Source organism: Salvelinus namaycush, chromosome 42, assembly GCF_016432855.1.
Source record: "Salvelinus namaycush isolate Seneca chromosome 42, SaNama_1.0, whole genome shotgun sequence".
Lineage (NCBI taxonomy): Eukaryota > Metazoa > Chordata > Actinopteri > Salmoniformes > Salmonidae > Salvelinus > Salvelinus namaycush.
The window spans coordinates 14,620,360-14,637,635 of NC_052348.1; the positions used below are offsets into that span (position 1 = coordinate 14,620,360).

Consider the following 17,276-nt stretch of genomic DNA (forward strand, 5'->3'; position numbering starts at 1 on the left):
AGTTTTAAGCTTATTCAGGTAGTTAGATAGATATGGGAAGTCTACATCAGAGTTTTAAGCTTATTCAGGTAGTTAGATAGATATGGGACGTCTACATCAGAGTTTTAAGCTTATTCAGGTAGTTAGATAGATATGGGAAGTCTACATCAGAGTTTTAAGCTTATTCAGGTAGTTAGATAGATATGGGACGTCTACATCAGAGTTTTAAGCTTATTCAGGTAGTTAGATAGATATGGGAAGTCTACATCAGAGTTTTAAGCTTATTCAGGTAGTTAGATAGATATGGGAAGTCTGCATCAGAGTTTTAAGCTTATTCAGGTAGTTAGATAGATATGGAAAGTCTACATCAGATTTGTTTAAGAGCGCTCGTTAAGAAAATGATGGGCTAGTAGATAGTGAATATTAGCTTCCAGACAAACTCTGCCAAGGTTAATACGTTATGCAAGCGGAGGTCATGCCGTTTTAGTTTTCATAGCAATGATAAAAATGTACATATATATATAGTCATGCTAATTGGTTGTATTTTGAAAATATCCTCCCTGTGTTGAATAGAGTTGAATCATTCTCGGTTTTATAATCTGGTAGCTTCCCCTTTCACTCCAGGCTCCTGCTGCATGGGGAATGATAGTAGACCAGTGGAAGAGGTTATGCGATCATTCCTGGGAACAAGGAATGTGCTTCCTGCCTTCAAGACTCCCGTCTCCTGCCACACACACAGACATACCTGGAAGGGAAGTTGGAACACTAGTAGACAGGTGTATTGGACTGGGAGAGTTCCAGGACCGGCAGTATCCCCTTTCATAGTCCCCCACAGACCCCACTCACAACCCCCAGAAATCAAAGCCAATACTCAGACAGGAACGTTTGACTGCATTACAGACCCCTGTTCTGTTCCAGAGGGGTAGATTGGCACTTTTTCAGAGGAGGGAAATAGTATTTTTTACAGAGAGAAAGAGAGAGAGCGACAGAGAGAGAGCATGTATGATTTTCCATAGTTGTTCCCAGGCTAAAACATTTGTTTCCCGAAGGGCTAGTGCACAGCACATAACAGTAATGTAGGTTTGTGTGCTGTCGAGGCAGTGAGAGACAGTGAATGAGGCTTGAGTGGGTCGCGACCATTTTACACAGCAGGCACCATGACTTCCTAAGTGTGTGTTCGGATCTAACCTGTCAGCCATGTCAACAGCCGGCCAACGATTTACTGTCCCCTGGTGCCAGTTGAAGGTCTACCTTCATGCATACTGTGACTGTGAGGCGGAGGCTTCTTTCTCTCCCTCTCTCTCGCTCCCTCCTTGCCTCCTGACACGAGGCAGATAGATTTATTGGGGTTGGGAGAGTGTTAGGAGAGTGTTGGTGTTATGATGTATGGCCCCTAGAGGTTATTCATATCTGCTTCCATATGGCAAAGCTGTCTGCTGCTCCCAATACTTTCTTTTAAAAGTGTCTTTATATTCTGTACTTTCCATTATATTCTACTCTCTCGCTGTCTGTTTAAAGATGTGTCACTTGCACACTTGTTCTGCACAGATGCAGGGTCTTAATTTGAGCCAGTTTGCTACAGCAGGAAATAATCATTCAGCAACAGGAAATGTGAATTATTTTTTACAATTAATAGACATTTTTGTAGGGGTCGATACATTTTTTCGCAAGGGAAAATTAAGTCTGACATTTCGGAGTGTAAATTACAAATGTCAGAAGCATTTTTCAAACCTCAAATACACAACATGTTTTAAATGTCCTACATCGCAGAAAAGTTATCCTGCAACAGGGTGATCAAATTAAGATCCCACATCTGTATGTAAGTCGCTCTGGATAAGAGCGTCTGCTAAATGACTTAAATGTAAATGTAAATGTATGTCTTCCACTTAAGCTATAACGTCAGTATCTATCTTCTCTTTCATTTATATTTACATTTCTGTCATTTAGCAGATGCACCTATCCTTTCCTCTCTCTCTTCTTCTCTTCTATCACTTCTTCCCTCAGTTTGTACTTCTGTTAGGATTCACTAAGAATCTTGACACCACTTAGTCGTTTCATTTAGCTCAGTTGGTAGAGCATGGTTCTTGCAATGCCAGGATAATGGGTTCGATTCCCGGGATCACCCATACATTAAATGTATGCAAGCATGAGTGTAAATTGCTTTGGATTAAAGTGTCTGCTAAATGGCATGAGTGTGCAAGACATTCTAATATTGAGTTGCACCCCTTTTGCCCTCAGAACAGTGTTCCACAAGGATACTGGCCCATGCTGACTCTAATGCTTCCCACAGTTGGCTGGATGTCCTCTGGGTGGTGGACCATTCTTGATACAGATGGGAAACTGTTGAGCGTGAAAAACCCAGCAGCGTTGCAGTTCTTGACACACTCAAACCAGTATGCCTGGCACCTACTACCATACCCCATTCAAAGGCACTTAAATATTTTGTCTTGCCCATTCACCCTCTGAATGGCACACACACAATCCATGTCTCAATTGTCTCAAGGCTTAAAAATAGTTATTTAACCTGTCTCCTCCCTTTCATCCACACTGATTGAAGTGGCTTTAACAAGTGACATCAATAAGGGATCAAAGCTTTCACCTCGATTCACCTGGTCAGTCTATGTCATGGAAAGAGCAGGTGTTCTTAATGTTTTGTACACTCAGTGTTGTGTATATATATGATTAAATGATTCATTTTGGCCAGTTGCCATGGACAGTTAGGTTAGTTTTCTCCAAAATGATGCAATAAGCGCCAGTGGCACCATTGGGGGTGACCCAGTCTCTCTGTCACCTTGTGATGTGCGGCATGCTGCCTTTCCGACCCAGATCAGGTCACTGTTCTGGAGTCAGTGTTATTTTACAGTACACGGCAGTGGCCAATAGGATCTATTAATATGCCTGGCTCCTCCAATCCAGAATCCCAACCATGGGATCTTCGGAATGCCCCAGAGGAAACTAAGTTGAGCACTCTGGCATTTGAGAATTCACTTTCTTTTCTGTAGCGCCAACGTTAAAAAAGGAGAAAGCTGTTGTAATTGAATAAATTGTATAGAAATTCTGATCATACACCTCAATATAATGACTCAATTAATGGACCACATGTGAAATCTATATTCACACAGGTGTTGTTGATGGTTTTTGCGGCAGGGACTGTAATAATAAGGGCCATAGGTAGCCGAGCGGTTAGAGTGTTGGGCTAGTAACCCAAAGGTCGCTGGTTTGAATTCCTGAACTGACAAGGTGAGAAATCTAGCAATGTGCCCTTGTGCAAGGTACTTAACCCTTATTTGCTCCAGGGGCGCCGTACTACCCTGACCCTGTAAAACAACCACAGGAGGTTGGTGGCACCTTAATTGGGGAGGACGGGCTCATAGTAATGGCTGTAACGGAATTAATGGAATGGTGTCCAACTCATCAAACAAATGGTTTCCATGTGTTTGATCCCATTCCAGCCATTAATATGAGCCGTCCTCCCCTCACCAGCCTCCTGTGAAAACAACACATTTCACTGCACCTATCCGGTGTATGTGACAATAAAACATTATTATTATTTTAGTATATATGTGGTTGTTTTGCCTACTTTATTTGATTGCAAATCACTCTGGATAAGGGAGTCTGCTAAATTACTAAAATGTACATTTCTGCAAGTTTACACCGGGCCATGTTGCAGAGTGCAATGTGACCCAGTATAAATAAAAAGAGGAATGAGGAAATGTAATAATCATGGTCCTCATTCCTGTCACTCAGCGGTACTTACATGGGCGCCGCTTTCTGTTGCTCACCCTTGCATCATTCTCTTCGCTGTCAAAACCTCATTCTGACCAATGATATCCCCCCCTCCTCTTGAGTCCCACCCACTATCCTAAGTATATCTATGTATGGCTATGAATACTGTAGCAATGTAAATAGGACCTGATGACCTAATGAAGAATGTGGAATGAAAGGACACTGAGGGGGTTTTCTGTAGGGCTGCTGGTTGCTTTATGGATGGATTGCTGATCATGGTCTAGGTTGAAGATGACAAAGGTTAAAACAAGGCTATCTAATATCCCATAACTCTTTGCAACAATGGGACCTAGTTAGCTAAGGTGCTGGTAGTTAGCAATGGCGGACAGGCTCATTGTAATGGCTGGAATGGAATAATGGAACGGTATCAAACACATCAAACATATGGAAACTATGTTTGACTCCGTTCCATTTATGCCATTTTAGCCATTACAATAAGTCCATCCTTCTATAGCTCCCCCCACCAGCCTCCTCTGATGTACAGTCAGGAGATACAATCAAACATGTTTGGAATCGGAATGAACCTAACTGATGTCTCCATTATATCCTTAGGCATCGGGGCTCACAGGAGACCATCTTGAGAATCTTGGCAAATCCCCTGACAGGTCATTAAAATGACAGTGGTAAATTAATTTGACCTGTTAGCCACTAAAGTTACATGTTGTTGGAGCATAGGGGGGCAAGCTAGCTAGCTAGAGTTAGTTATCCCAAGATGGCTGCACTGTAGGGAGCCCCATACCTGGAAAACATCCAGTCTTCTCACTCAGGTCTAAGAACATGAAAAATGTCCAGGGGCCAACACTTAGCAGTGGCTGTGATATACTGTCCGTGCTCACTGCTTACTCAAACGATTAGCCTAGCGGTAATAAATCCCTCCAAGGACAAATTTATTAAGAGCCTGAAACAGGGGCGTTCCAAAATGCCGTCTTCTACAAAACATTTCATCTGATGGTGAGAATTATTATTATTGTCAGTTTGAAACGCAAAATAAATGTGAGCTGGGAGTGTGGTTGATATATTAGTTGTAAAGATTGTAGTAAATGAGTTCGTAAATCAGTTAGAGACATCAGAACCCCTCCATTTTGATCTATTCCTGTAACTTTATGAAAGTCCCAGCAGAGACACCTGGTTCAGAGGGAATGTGGCCATTACTTAGCCTTACATACTCTATCCACGTTATTGCTCTCATAAATACCAAGGAAGGCGTCCCTCTCCACTTCTGCAACGCCTCAGTTCATTTAAATAGGCAGCAGCGCTGAGCACTAATCAGTGTATATATCATTTGAGATGGAGTTTTATACAAACACTGAAAGGCTACCACTCAGTTTCACTTTAGGTTCATCTGAATCAGTGGTAGTGATGTGACCTTCTCTAATGGAAAGCAGAAAGTGTATGGTGTGCTTGACAACACACCACTGGATCCGTGTCTGGTGTAGTTGGATTTCATGCCAGGTCTGGACACGGTATCTGACAGGATTCACAAAAGGAGCCAGAAGAGGATCCCCTCCTCTGAGTTTGAGAAAGGAAAGCAGGCAGGCAGACAGGCAGGCAGGCAGGCAGGCAGGCAGGCAGGCAGGCAGGCAGGCAGGCAGGCAGGCAGGGAGGCAGGCAGGGAGGCAGAGGGACATGCCAGAACAGTGGGCTGTGGGCCACCCAGACAGTGGCCTGCTGTCCCTTGTTCATCCTGGAGGGACAAAGCCAACATAGGGACAGAGAGATGGGGTGGGAGGGCACAGCTGTCACTCAGCTTCTTTTTCCGGAATCTGAAGTTCTGGCAGGAGTTCTCTGAGACACAGAGCGAGAGAGAGAGAGAGGCGTTTTTTTATATGTTCTTATTACTTGAAAAACAGATGTTTCCGGTTCTATTGACCCCACTGAAGGTGCAGAGCTTTAGCTTCACTGTGGGCAGAGTGGACACATTTTCATAACAATGGCTGACTGAAGTGTCACACCGGCCGGATCTGAAGCCCCCTATCTCACGGTCATGTCTATGGCTCCGATCATGTCCACCTGGGGGATGGAATGTGAGATTAGTGTAATGGATTATACACAGACAGCTCAGATTGTAATGATATCACCTTGTCATTTTTTAAAGGGTATGTTTGTGTGCTTGTGTCATTGTAGCAGGTGCTGATTTGTTTTTGAGGCCTGCCTGCCAGCCAACTCTCTTGGACGACACACTAAATATATGGATGATGACGACATTGCCTTTGCCATAGTTGTCATAGAGTTTTCAAAGGCTCAGATATCACACAGCCAGGGCTTTGAGGTCCCCTCCACTGGCTGTGCATCTATGTATAACATGATGTATGTATAACGTCACAGCGATGTCATGGTGTCACAACATACAGTATCTCTATCAGGTCTGGGAAATGGAGACATGGTTAGGGAAGACTTTTCCTCAGCTCTTTTTTCAATTGACTCCCATCCGCCCCCCGGGCGGCAATCCAACTCTGTTTTTTAACAGGCGTCAGGTCAGGTGGTAAATGCTATATGTCCTTGAATCTCATCTGTCCTATTTTATCGACCTGTTGATTTAGGTTATTCTGAGGATTTAAACTCAAATGAACTCCAAGACCTTATTTCACAATGATAATTGAGTGACAATTGAGAAATAACAGCAGCTGATCAATTAAATAAAATATTGTCATTGGCGCTCATATTAATTAATTTCCTCAGTGCAGAATAGTCTGTTTCTAATTCTTACAGGTCAATTGACTCCTTTGTTTTCAATAGTATTTTACTTACATAGTCTCATCATCTACAGTATTTCACCAGATAAACTACACCACGTTAGAAATTGAAGGTATTTCTATGCAATACTCAAGACAAAATGGCATTATTACCCGATTACTAAATGCCTTGAGGGTAACAGTGTCAGAGCTGAAATCAGAAGCTGTCAGATAGACTGCCAGTCTGGATGCCAGAACGATAGAGTTAGAGTTTTTTAGAGTTTTTTTTAGAGTTTTTGTCGCTGACTATGTTCATATGATAATCCTATCTGACACAAAATACAGGCTCACTAAGCTCAATATGTCACGTTCCTGACCTGTTTTCTGTTGTTTGGTATGTGTTTATTGGTCAGGGCGTGAGTTTTGGGTGGGCAGTCTATGTTTTCTGTTTCTATGTTGGTTTTGGGTTGCCTGGTATGGCTCTCAATTAGAGGCAGGTGTTTGACGTTTCCTCTGATTGAGAGTCATATTAAGGTAGGTTGTTCTCACTGTTTGTTTGTGGGTGATTGTCTTCCGTGTCAGTAGATGTTACCACACGGGACTGTTTCGGTTTGTCTGTTCCTGTTCGTGTGTTCTTCGTTTCATGTAAGTTCGTAGTTTAGGTCTGTTTAGTTCGTTTTGTTATTTTGTATTTCTAAGTGTTATTTCGTGTTTCGTCGTTTTGTTTAATAAATCATTATGAATTCACACCCCGCTGCACTTTGGTCCAATCCTTGCTACTCCTCTTCGGATGAAGAGAAGGAGGAAGCCCGTTACAGAATCACCCACCAAACCCGGATCAAGCAGCGGGTTAACGGACAGCGCACGAAGCAGGATTTCTGGTCTTGGGAGGAGATCATGGAAGGAAAAGGACCATGGGCTAAAGTTGGAGTTAATCGCCGCCCATGGGAACAGCTGGAGGAAACCGGAGAGAGGAACCGGCGTTATGAGGGGACGCGTCTAGCACGGAAGCCCGAAAAGCCCGCAAGTACAACCCAAAAATTTCTTGGGGGGGGGCTAAGAGGTAGTGGGTCTAGGGCAGGTAGGAGACCTGCGCCCACTTCCCAGGCTAACCGTGGAGAGCGGGAGTACGGGCAGACACCGTGTTACGCAGTAGAGCGCACGGTGTCTCCTGTACGTGTGCATAGCCCGGTGCGGGTTATTCCACCTCCCCGCACTGGTAGGGCTAGATTGAGCATTGAGCCAAGTGCCATGAAGCCGGCTCTACATATCTGGCCACCAGTACGTCTCCTTGGGCCGGCTTACATGGCACCAGCCTTACGCATGGTGTCCCCGGTTCGCCTACATAGCCCGGTGCGGGTTATTCCACCTCCCCGCACTGGTCAGGCGACGGGGAGTATACAACCAGGTAAGGTTGGGCAGGTTCAGTGCTCAAGGGAGCCAGTACGCCTACACGGTCCGGTATATCCGGCGCCACCTTCCCGCCCCAGCTCAGTACCACCAGTGCCTGCACCACGCACCAAGCCTCGTGTGCGTCCTCAGAGCCCTGTACGCACTGTTCCTGCTCCCCGCACTAGCCTTGAGGTGCGTGTCTCCAGTCCGGTACCACCAGTTCCGGCACCACGCACCAGGCCTACTGTGCGCCTCAGCGGGTCAGAGTCGGCCGTCTGCCCAACGCCTTCTGCACTGCCTGTCTGCCCAGCTCCGTCTGAGCCATCCGTCTGCCCAGTGCCATCTGAGCCATCCGTCTGCCCAGCGCCGTCTGAGCCATCTGTCTGCCCAGCGCCGTCTGAGCCATCTGTCTGCCCAGCGCCGTCTGAGCCATCTGTCTGCCCAGCGCCGTCTGAGCCATCTGTCTGCCCAGCGCCGTCTGAGCCATCTGTCTGCCCAGCGCCTTCTGAGCCATCTGTCTGCCCAGCGCCTTCTGAGCCATCCGTCTGCCCAGCGCCTTCTGAGCCATCCGTCTGCCCAGCGCCTTCTGAGCCATCCGTCTGCCCAGCGCCTTCTGAGCCATCCGTCTGCCACGAGCCATTAGAGCCGCCCGTCTGTCCCGAGCCATTAGAGCCGTCCGTCAGTCAGGAGCCGCTAGAGCCGTCCGTCAGTCAGGAGCCGCCAGAGCCGTCCGTCAGTCAGGAGCCGCCAGAGCCGCCAGCCAGTCAGGAGCCGCCAGAGCCGCCAGCCAGTCAGGAGCCGCCAGAGCCGCCAGCCAGTCAGGAGCCGCCAGAGCCGCCAGCCAGTCAGGAGCTGCCAGAGCCGCCAGCCAGTCAGGAGCTGCCAGATGCGCCAGCCAGTCAGGAGCTGCCAGATGCGCCAGCCAGTCAGGAGCTGCCAGAACCGCCAGCCAGTCAGGAGCTGCCAGAGCTGCCCTACAGTCATGAGCTGCCCTACAGTCATGAGCTGCCCTACAGTCATGAGCTGCCCTTCAGTCATGAGCTGCCCTTCAGTCATGAGCTGCCCTCCAGTCATGAGCTGCCCTCCAGTCATGAGCTGCCCTCCAGTCATGAGCTGCCCTCCAGTCATGAGCTGCCCTCCAGTCATGAGCTGCCCTCCAGTCATGAGCTGCCCTCCAGTCATGAGCTGCCCCTCAGTCATGAGCTGCCCCTCAGTCATGAGCTGCCACCCAGTCCGGAGCTGCCACCCAGTCCGGAGCTGCCACCCAGTCCGGAGCTGCCACCCAGTCCGGAGCTGCCATTGGTACAGAGTTGTCCCTCTGTCCTAAGCTACCTCTCTGTCCGGAGCTACCTCTCTGTCCTGAGCTACCTCTCTGTCCTGAGCTACCTCTCTGTCCTGAGCTACCTCTCTGTCCTGAGCTACCTCTCTGTCCGGAGCTACCTCTCTGTCCTGAGCTGTCTCCTCTATGTAGGAGGGGCCTTAGTGAAGGTTCCTGGACCATGGTCGGGGGCGAGGGTCGCCACTCAAAGGACGCTAAGGAGGGGGACAAAGACAGTGGTGGAGTGGTGTCCTCGTCCACCGCCGGAGCCGCCACCGCGGACAGATGCCCACCCAGACCCTCCCCTTGAGTTGTAGGGGTGCGCCCGGAGTTCGCACCTTGAGGGGGGGGGTTCTGTCACGTTCCTGACCTGTTTTCTGTTGTTTGGTATGTGTTTATTGGTCAGGGCGTGAGTTTTGGGTGGGCAGTCTATGTTTTCTGTTTCTATGTTGGTTTTGGGTTGCCTGGTATGGCTCTCAATTAGAGGCAGGTGTTTGACGTTTCCTCTGATTGAGAGTCATATTAAGGTAGGTTGTTCTCACTGTTTGTTTGTGGGTGATTGTCTTCCGTGTCAGTAGATGTTACCACATGGGACTGTTTCGGTTTGTCTGTTCCTGTTCGTGTGTTCTTCGTTTCATGTAAGTTCGTAGTTTAGGTCTGTTTAGTTCGTTTTGTTATTTTGTATTTCTAAGTGTTATTTCGTGTTTCGTCGTTTTGTTTAATAAATCATTATGAATTCACACCCCGCTGCACTTTGGTCCAATCCTTGCTACTCCTCTTCGGATGAAGAGAAGGAGGAAGCCCGTTACACAATATCAGCTCTGTGTAAACTGGGCAGCCTGCCTAGGAACACGTGCTGTTCTGGACAGAAACACTCCTTCAGATTCTGTGGGTTTGAGGAGATATGAGCAGAAAGGTATACAGGTTTTATAAATCAAGTTTCTTCCTTGATAAGTGATTATTATACTTAATGTGATGGACTGAGGTGTGACTAATGTGTCTTGTAGCATTTCGTTTATGTGCACTGCGCGTTATAAGTACAGTGACGGACGAAAGTCAACAGTCGCTGCACTTCCATTTTACATTTCAAAGATGCTCAAGAGGTGTTTGATATTTCCACTCAGACTAAATGAAAATACACTTAATCAAACATAACTGAAGTTAGCTGGCTCGTCTTGTCTATCAATTGGCCACATGCACACTCATCAAGCGTGGTGGAATCTGGGGCAGGCAGAGACAAACATGATGAATGCTTCCTGTATTTTTAGCCGGAGCTGTCAGAAACATGAGCATGGTCAAAGATAGCTACCGCTAGGTGCTAGGGGCTCCTATGTCAAACTGGGACTCCATGGCTACTATACTATAGCTTGGAGGATGGCTTTTGTGTGTGTGTGTGTGTGTGTGTGCATGCGTGTGTTTTAGAGTGAACAACAGAGTGAAACGATCCAATTTAACCAATTTAACCCCAAAAATCCACTAGTTGGTATCAGTTCAATTCAATCCACCGTCATTGACATCCAGGCTTGGCGGAGTGTGGTTTGATCCTGGCCCTGTTGTGTCTCAGTGCTGGCCCGGCGCGCCATGTTGACATGTGGGTTTGAGGAAGTGGCCCCATCTCCTCCCTCCAGTGTTTTCATTCTCCCCAGTCACATAGCAGAACGCCCACAGCTCCTTTCTCCCTCAGCCAGGAAAAACCAACCCCAATGCAGGCTCATTGTATGAATGAACCAGATGCTCCATGCCGTTGTCCTCCATAAAGCCTAGTGAGAGTTTATTTCTTTAGTTAGCCTCCTCTCACAGGTTCTCTGTCACCCCTCAGAGGATTGGTTCTGCTTCCTTTCCTTAGTGTGCTGTTATGTAGGGGTTAATATCCAAAGGGACTCCGCATTGACCTACCAAATCCTCGACTCTGGTGCTGTAACCATCATGCTACAAGACTGCGATAATAATGATATTAATAACACATAATAATACATTGAATTTAGAGCACCTTTGAGAAACCTCAAGGACACAACAGGGTTAATAATATCAAGGGTATTTAATTCTTGACAAGGACCTAACCAAATCCACCACCATATGTTTGCAACCACTATGCTACTAGGCTAACACTAGCACTCTTCTGTCAGAGGGATATCAATGGTTAATATCACACGGTCTTTTCTCAGTCTACCTACCAAATCCTCAACTCTGGCGCTACAACCATAGAAATAGAATGATATTCTTATGACCACAACCACCATGGTGCTACACTAAAGGAAGTAAAGGGTTCATATGAAAGGGTCTTTTCTTGACATTGACCTACTTCCTCCATGGCTGATCAGAGTTAGACTCAGGGGTCAGGTTAATAACAGGCTAATAAGGCCTTTCTGCCACTGTGACCAGCGGTGCAAAACTGACCAAAACCTCTCTAACCTCCGCGGCTCTCTGAACCCACTAAGCTCTGGCCAATCAGACACAAGGTCAAGGGCCCTCCTAGGGCCTGTCAGAGAGGGGATAAGCCAAGGCGTTTGGACGTTTGGCCGCAGTTATTAAAAAGAAGCATGGGATTAAGATTTAAGCATTAAGAAAGTTACCGGCTAAGTAAGTAACTCCGTCTGTCCAGAGTGGCCAATGTCAAGCGGCGAGTGGAATACTTTCTTTTGAAGGATAAAGGAGTCATGAGATAGTATGGATTAAGGGCAGAGGAAGCAACATATAGTCAATGGGGATCAGTGCCAGGTGACTACGAGCTTCAGACCTGGGTTCAAATACTGTCTGATATCTTATTTAATTCCTTAAAAAGGGGGGTTGTACTTTTGGGACTATTATATTGGTCCCATTGCGTCAGGTAAGCTTAATAGAGACCAGACAACATATTTGAAATTATGAAATTACTTAGAATAGTATTTGAACCCAGGTCTGGTTCATATGTGTGTTTTATGGCACCTGTTCTCTTCATGGGGCCTAATGAGGTAGATATACTTCAAGCTGAGAAAAATGACCTAAGTCTTAATCGCTTTAAATCTGAGGTTTTACAGAGGGTCCTGTCCAGGTGCAAATCTCAAATCTCAAGTCAGAGGTTTCCATGTGCATGCTGCACAGACTCAAACATTGTAAGAACTAATTAGTTAATCTTTCTGTTTTTCACCACAACAAATGTGAGCTACTTTCACAATATTAAGGTTTAACACCAAGGGGTAAAATGTATATTTTAAGCCTATAGACATGAAGTAATCTTCTACACCTGCATTGCTTGCTGTTTGGGGTTTTAGGCTGGGTTTCTGTACAGCACTTTGAGATAGGGGTAATATATATAAATAAATTTGATTTGAAGTAGACATGAAGTTACCCTTGTCCCTCAGAGGTGCTGCTGGTGCTTAAAGGGATACCGCTGGTGCTTAAAGGATATGGCTGGGGCTGCCATGTCAATGAGTCACCAGGAGTAATGGAGCCTCTCTCTGCACCTCACCTTTAACCCCTCTGCTAATACTGTCTGGTTTGGGTCAGAGGTGACAGAGAGTGAGAGGGAGAGAGAGAGAGAATGAGACAGACAGACAGACAGACAGACAGACAGACAGACAGACAGACAGACAGACAGACAGACAGACAGACAGACAGACAGACAGACAGACAGACAGACAGACAGACAGAGACAGACAGACAGACAGACAGACAAACAGGGATTCCCTTGAACAAACCGTCACTTACAGTAGCTATCTGAGTCACTGTCAGCAAGTGATCCATTAAAAACGGGTCTCTCTCTCTCTGTCCTGTTTTGGCCCACTCCCTGAGACTGGTAAGGAGGTAAGAGTCTAGCCAGGGGCAGGCAACCCTGCCAAAGGAGCCAGGGAACTGACACACATATCTGGGTGAGGAGGTGAGAAACCCTTGCCAGGCACTGTCTGCGAGTGGGGGGTGGGGGGAGAACAATGGAGTGAGAGAGGAAATTAGAAACAAGGCATCACTCAAGAGGCCTGTGATGGAGGATTTGGGGGTAAGCCCTGACATTAAGTTATCAAGTTACCCTTCACAATTTAAAATATCTGTGTCTTTTGTCATAGGGCTCAATGAGTTTACAAAAACTGATGTCAAAGTTGTGTCTTCCAGGTGGAAACAAGCTGAAGCCGCAGCCATTCCGGCTCAACTGGTCGTGGATCAGCCTGGAGAAGGAGTACTATCTGGTGGATGAGGACGCCAGACTCCTGGAGGTGACGCTCAGACGCAGGGGGTACCTGGGAGAGACATCCTTCGTCAGTGAGTATTGGAAGTCTTACACAGTACTTACCACAGATCTACAGCAGCCTTTACCTAAACAGATAAATACAAGGACTAGAATGGGACCTATAGCAATATTTACCTCTAGACATAGAATGAATACAATGGGTACAAAGCTCCTCAGTCATTTTACAGAATACTCATCGGTACACTCAATATGGCTGACATGGAGATTCTATGTCTATGGTACTGAAAGTCTTGAACAGGATTTACATCAGATCTATAGCATTTTGGTTTGATTTTTGATTTATTAGGATACCCATTAGCCGACGTCAAGGGCATGCACTCTTTGAAAAAAAAGGTGCTATCTAGAACCATACAGGGTTATTCGGCTGTCCCAACCCTTTTTTTTTGCAGGTAGAAAACCCTTTTGGTGCCAGGTAGAACCCGGCACCAAAAAGGGTTCTCTTATAGGGACAGCTGAAGAACCCTTTTGGAACCCTTTTTCTAAGAGTGTACCATGGTAGATCCTGTTGGAACTGGCTTGCACTTCGTTGGTTCATCACCCAAGTGATATATCTGAGTTAGTACATTTCTCCCGTTGTTTTCTTTACTTGTCATTCAGATAAAGGTAGTTTTAAATTGCCACTATTTTATCCCTAATGGGTAGTAAATATTTCAATCACCCACCACCATCAACTCTGACTAGGGGTACTTCGAAAAAAATGTAAATGTCAGTGGAGAGACTATTCAGAAAGCAGGACCTATTAAACTGTCATTGTGTAAAAGACTGATTGGCCCTTTAAGGGTCTTCATGGAGTGTATTTGTCTGTTATTACCCTGCCATTAGAAGAAACCTAAGAATAAAACAGACCCCCTGGTTATCAATCTGCCCTGTGTGTGTTCCTGTTTGACTGATGACCCATTTCCTGTCTCGCTGGTGAAAAACCTAGTTTGATTGAGGGATCAGATAGCCCTTCCTCATAGAGGTCACCAGGTAATGTCAACATGCTTGTCTGTTTGGCTACATCCAACACACAGGCTTTTATACACAGGCTCCTATATTTACGGTTGTCTTTGACGACACAGTAGTGGGCAAATATGAACAAAGACAGACAATGAGAGCTAACCAGGCAACTACAGTCTGTAAATCAGTCAACCTGCAGTCAACTCACATCCTCTGAGGCCCTACAAACTACACAGTGGTACGTGCCATTATTATAAAGCTATTCAGTTCAATTAGGTTCAATTAAGTTCAGCTCAGCTTACCTCAGCTAAATTCCAATTAAATGTAATTAAATTAGGTTCTATTTAGTTCAGTTCGATATGGTTCTATTCAGGCATCACCACCAAGGATGGCACTGCGGAGAAGGACAAGGACTTCCGGGGCAAGGCCCAGAAGCAGGTCCAGTTCAACCCAGGCCAGACAGTGGCCACCTGGAGGGTGAAGATCTTCACGGACCAGGAGTTTGAGACCAGCGAGACCTTTGAGATCCAGCTGTCAGAGCCTGTCATGGCCGTGCTGGAGTACCCCGATAGGGCCACTGTGGAGATAGTGGACCCTGGTGATGGTAAGAATGAACCGCCTTATCTGCAGATTGTCTGTTTGATTTGCCCTCCGACATGAAATCCTTTATGAATAGTAGACAGGCTTAAGTCAATTGGAAAGGCTACATTAATTTACATGGATTGACACATGAAAATATATAATTTTTCATAAGATTCCGAATCAGATCATGATTATTGTTCCATTGCTGGGCAATTTGATGGCAGCAGCAAATATGCATGCATCAAATAAGTACAGACTCGCCTGGGCTTGTAAACTCTTCTTCTCTTTTTCTCTATGGCCTATCCTCTGTGCTTCTCCCATAGAGATTCTATTAAATTACTATTCTAATTCTGAATTGTATGGTTTCTCCCTCTTTCCTCTGCAGAGTCCATGGTGTTCATCCCCCAGGCAGAGTATAAGATAGAGGAGGACATTGGGGAGCTGCTGGTGCCTGTTCGCCGCTCTGGAGACCTCGGCCAGGAACTCATGGTCATCTGCTACACCCAGCAAGGTGAATACAGTCAAATATATCATTCAAATACATGGGTTTTTACAAAGATTAAATGCATGAATAAAATGCACATAGATATACAGTGCATTCGGAAAGTATTCAGACCCCTTCCCTTTTTCCACATTTTGTTACGTTACAACCTTATTCTAAAATGGATCAAAAATATTAATAATCTCATTAATCCAACACACAATACCACGTAAAGACAAAGCAAAAACAGATTTTTAGAATTGTAAAAAATGTAAAACAGAAATACCATATTTACATAAGTATTCAGACCCTTTGCTTTGAGACTCGAAATTGAGCTCAAGTGCATCCTGTTTCCATTGATCATCCTTCAGATGTTTCTTCAACTTGATTGGAGTGCAGTTGTGGTAAATTCAATTGATTAGACAGGCATACACCTGTCTATATAAGTTCCCACAGTAGACAGTGCATGTCAAATCAAAAACTAAGCCTGAGGTCGAAGGAATTGTCCGTAGAGCTCCGAGAAAGGACTGTGTCAAAGCACAGAGCTGGGGAAGGGTACCCAAGAACACAGTGGCCTCCATCATTCTTAAATGGAAGAAGTTTGTAACCACCAAAACTGAGCAATTGGGGGAGAAGGGCCTTGGTCAGGGAGGTGACCAAGAAGCAGATGGTCACTCTGAAAGAGCTCCAGAGTTCCAGAAGGACAACCATCTCTGCAGCACTCGACCAATCAGGCCTTTATGGTAGAGTGGCCAGACGGAAGCCACTCCTCAGTAAAAGGCACATGTCAGCCAGCCTGGAGTTTGGCAAAAGGCACCTAAAGGACTCTAAGACCATGAGAAACAAGATTCTCTGGTCTGATGAAATCAAGATTGAACTCTTTGGCCTGAATGCCAAGCGTCAGGTCTGGAGGAAACCTGGCGCCATCCCTACGGTGAAGCATGGTGGTGGCAGCATGCTGTGGGGATGTTTTTCAGCGGCAGGGACTGGGAGACTAGTCAGGATCGAGAGAAAGATGAACGGAGCAAAGTACAGAGCACTCAGAACCTCAGACTGGGGCGAAGGTTCACCTTCCAACAAGACAACAACCCTAAGCATACAGCCAAGACAATGCAGGAGTGGCTTTGGGACAAGTCTCTGAATGTCCTTGAGTGGCCCAGCCAGAGCCCGGACTTGAACCCGATCGAACATCTCTGGAGAAACCTGAAAATAGCTGTGCAGCGACGCTCCCCATACAACCTGAAAGAGCTTGAGAGGATCTGCAGAGAAGAATGGGACAAACTCCCTAAATACAGGTGTGCCAAGCTTGTAGCATCATACCCAAGAAGACTCGAGGCTGTAATGGCTGCCAAAGGTGCTTCAACAAAGTACTGAGTTAAGGGTAAGAAAACTTATGTAAATGTGAATATTTCAGTTTTTGCTTTGTCATTATGGGGTATTGTGTGTAGATTGATGAGGGGGAAAACAATTTAATCCATTTTAGAATAAGGCTGTAACATAACAAAATGTGGAAAAAGTCAGGGAGTCTGAATACTTTCCAAATGCACTGTAGATATATTGTAACATAAAACTACTCTCCTCCTCCCACAACTGCCTGTCATTCTTCTATTGACCCTTAACCATTGACACCTGAACTCCTTTTCCCAACAGCCAGTGCGACGGGCACCATCCCCAGCACGGTCCTCTCCTACAGCGACTACATCACGCGTCCCGAGGACCACACCAGCGTGCTGCGCTTCGACAAGGACCAGAGGGAGAAGCCCTGCCGCATCATCATCATCGACGACTCGCTCTACGAGGAGGAAGAGAGCTTCAACGTGACCCTCAGCATGCCCATGGGGGGCCAGGTGGGAGCCACCTTCCCCAGCGCGAAGGTCACCATCCTGGCCGACAGCGACGATGGTG

General features: G+C 46.1%; 1 protein-coding gene across 1 annotated transcript in view; it reads left to right on the forward strand.

The window, feature by feature from the left end:
- LOC120034751 (FRAS1-related extracellular matrix protein 2-like) overlaps positions 1-17,276 on the forward strand; it is a 55,478-nt gene that overhangs the window by 13,279 nt on the left and 24,923 nt on the right. The window contains exons 3-6 of the mRNA XM_038981356.1: positions 13,234-13,380; positions 14,682-14,912; positions 15,276-15,401; positions 17,022-17,273. Coding sequence (XP_038837284.1) covers positions 13,234-13,380; positions 14,682-14,912; positions 15,276-15,401; positions 17,022-17,273 — 756 coding nt within the window. The remainder of the gene's footprint in view (positions 1-13,233; positions 13,381-14,681; positions 14,913-15,275; positions 15,402-17,021; positions 17,274-17,276) is intronic.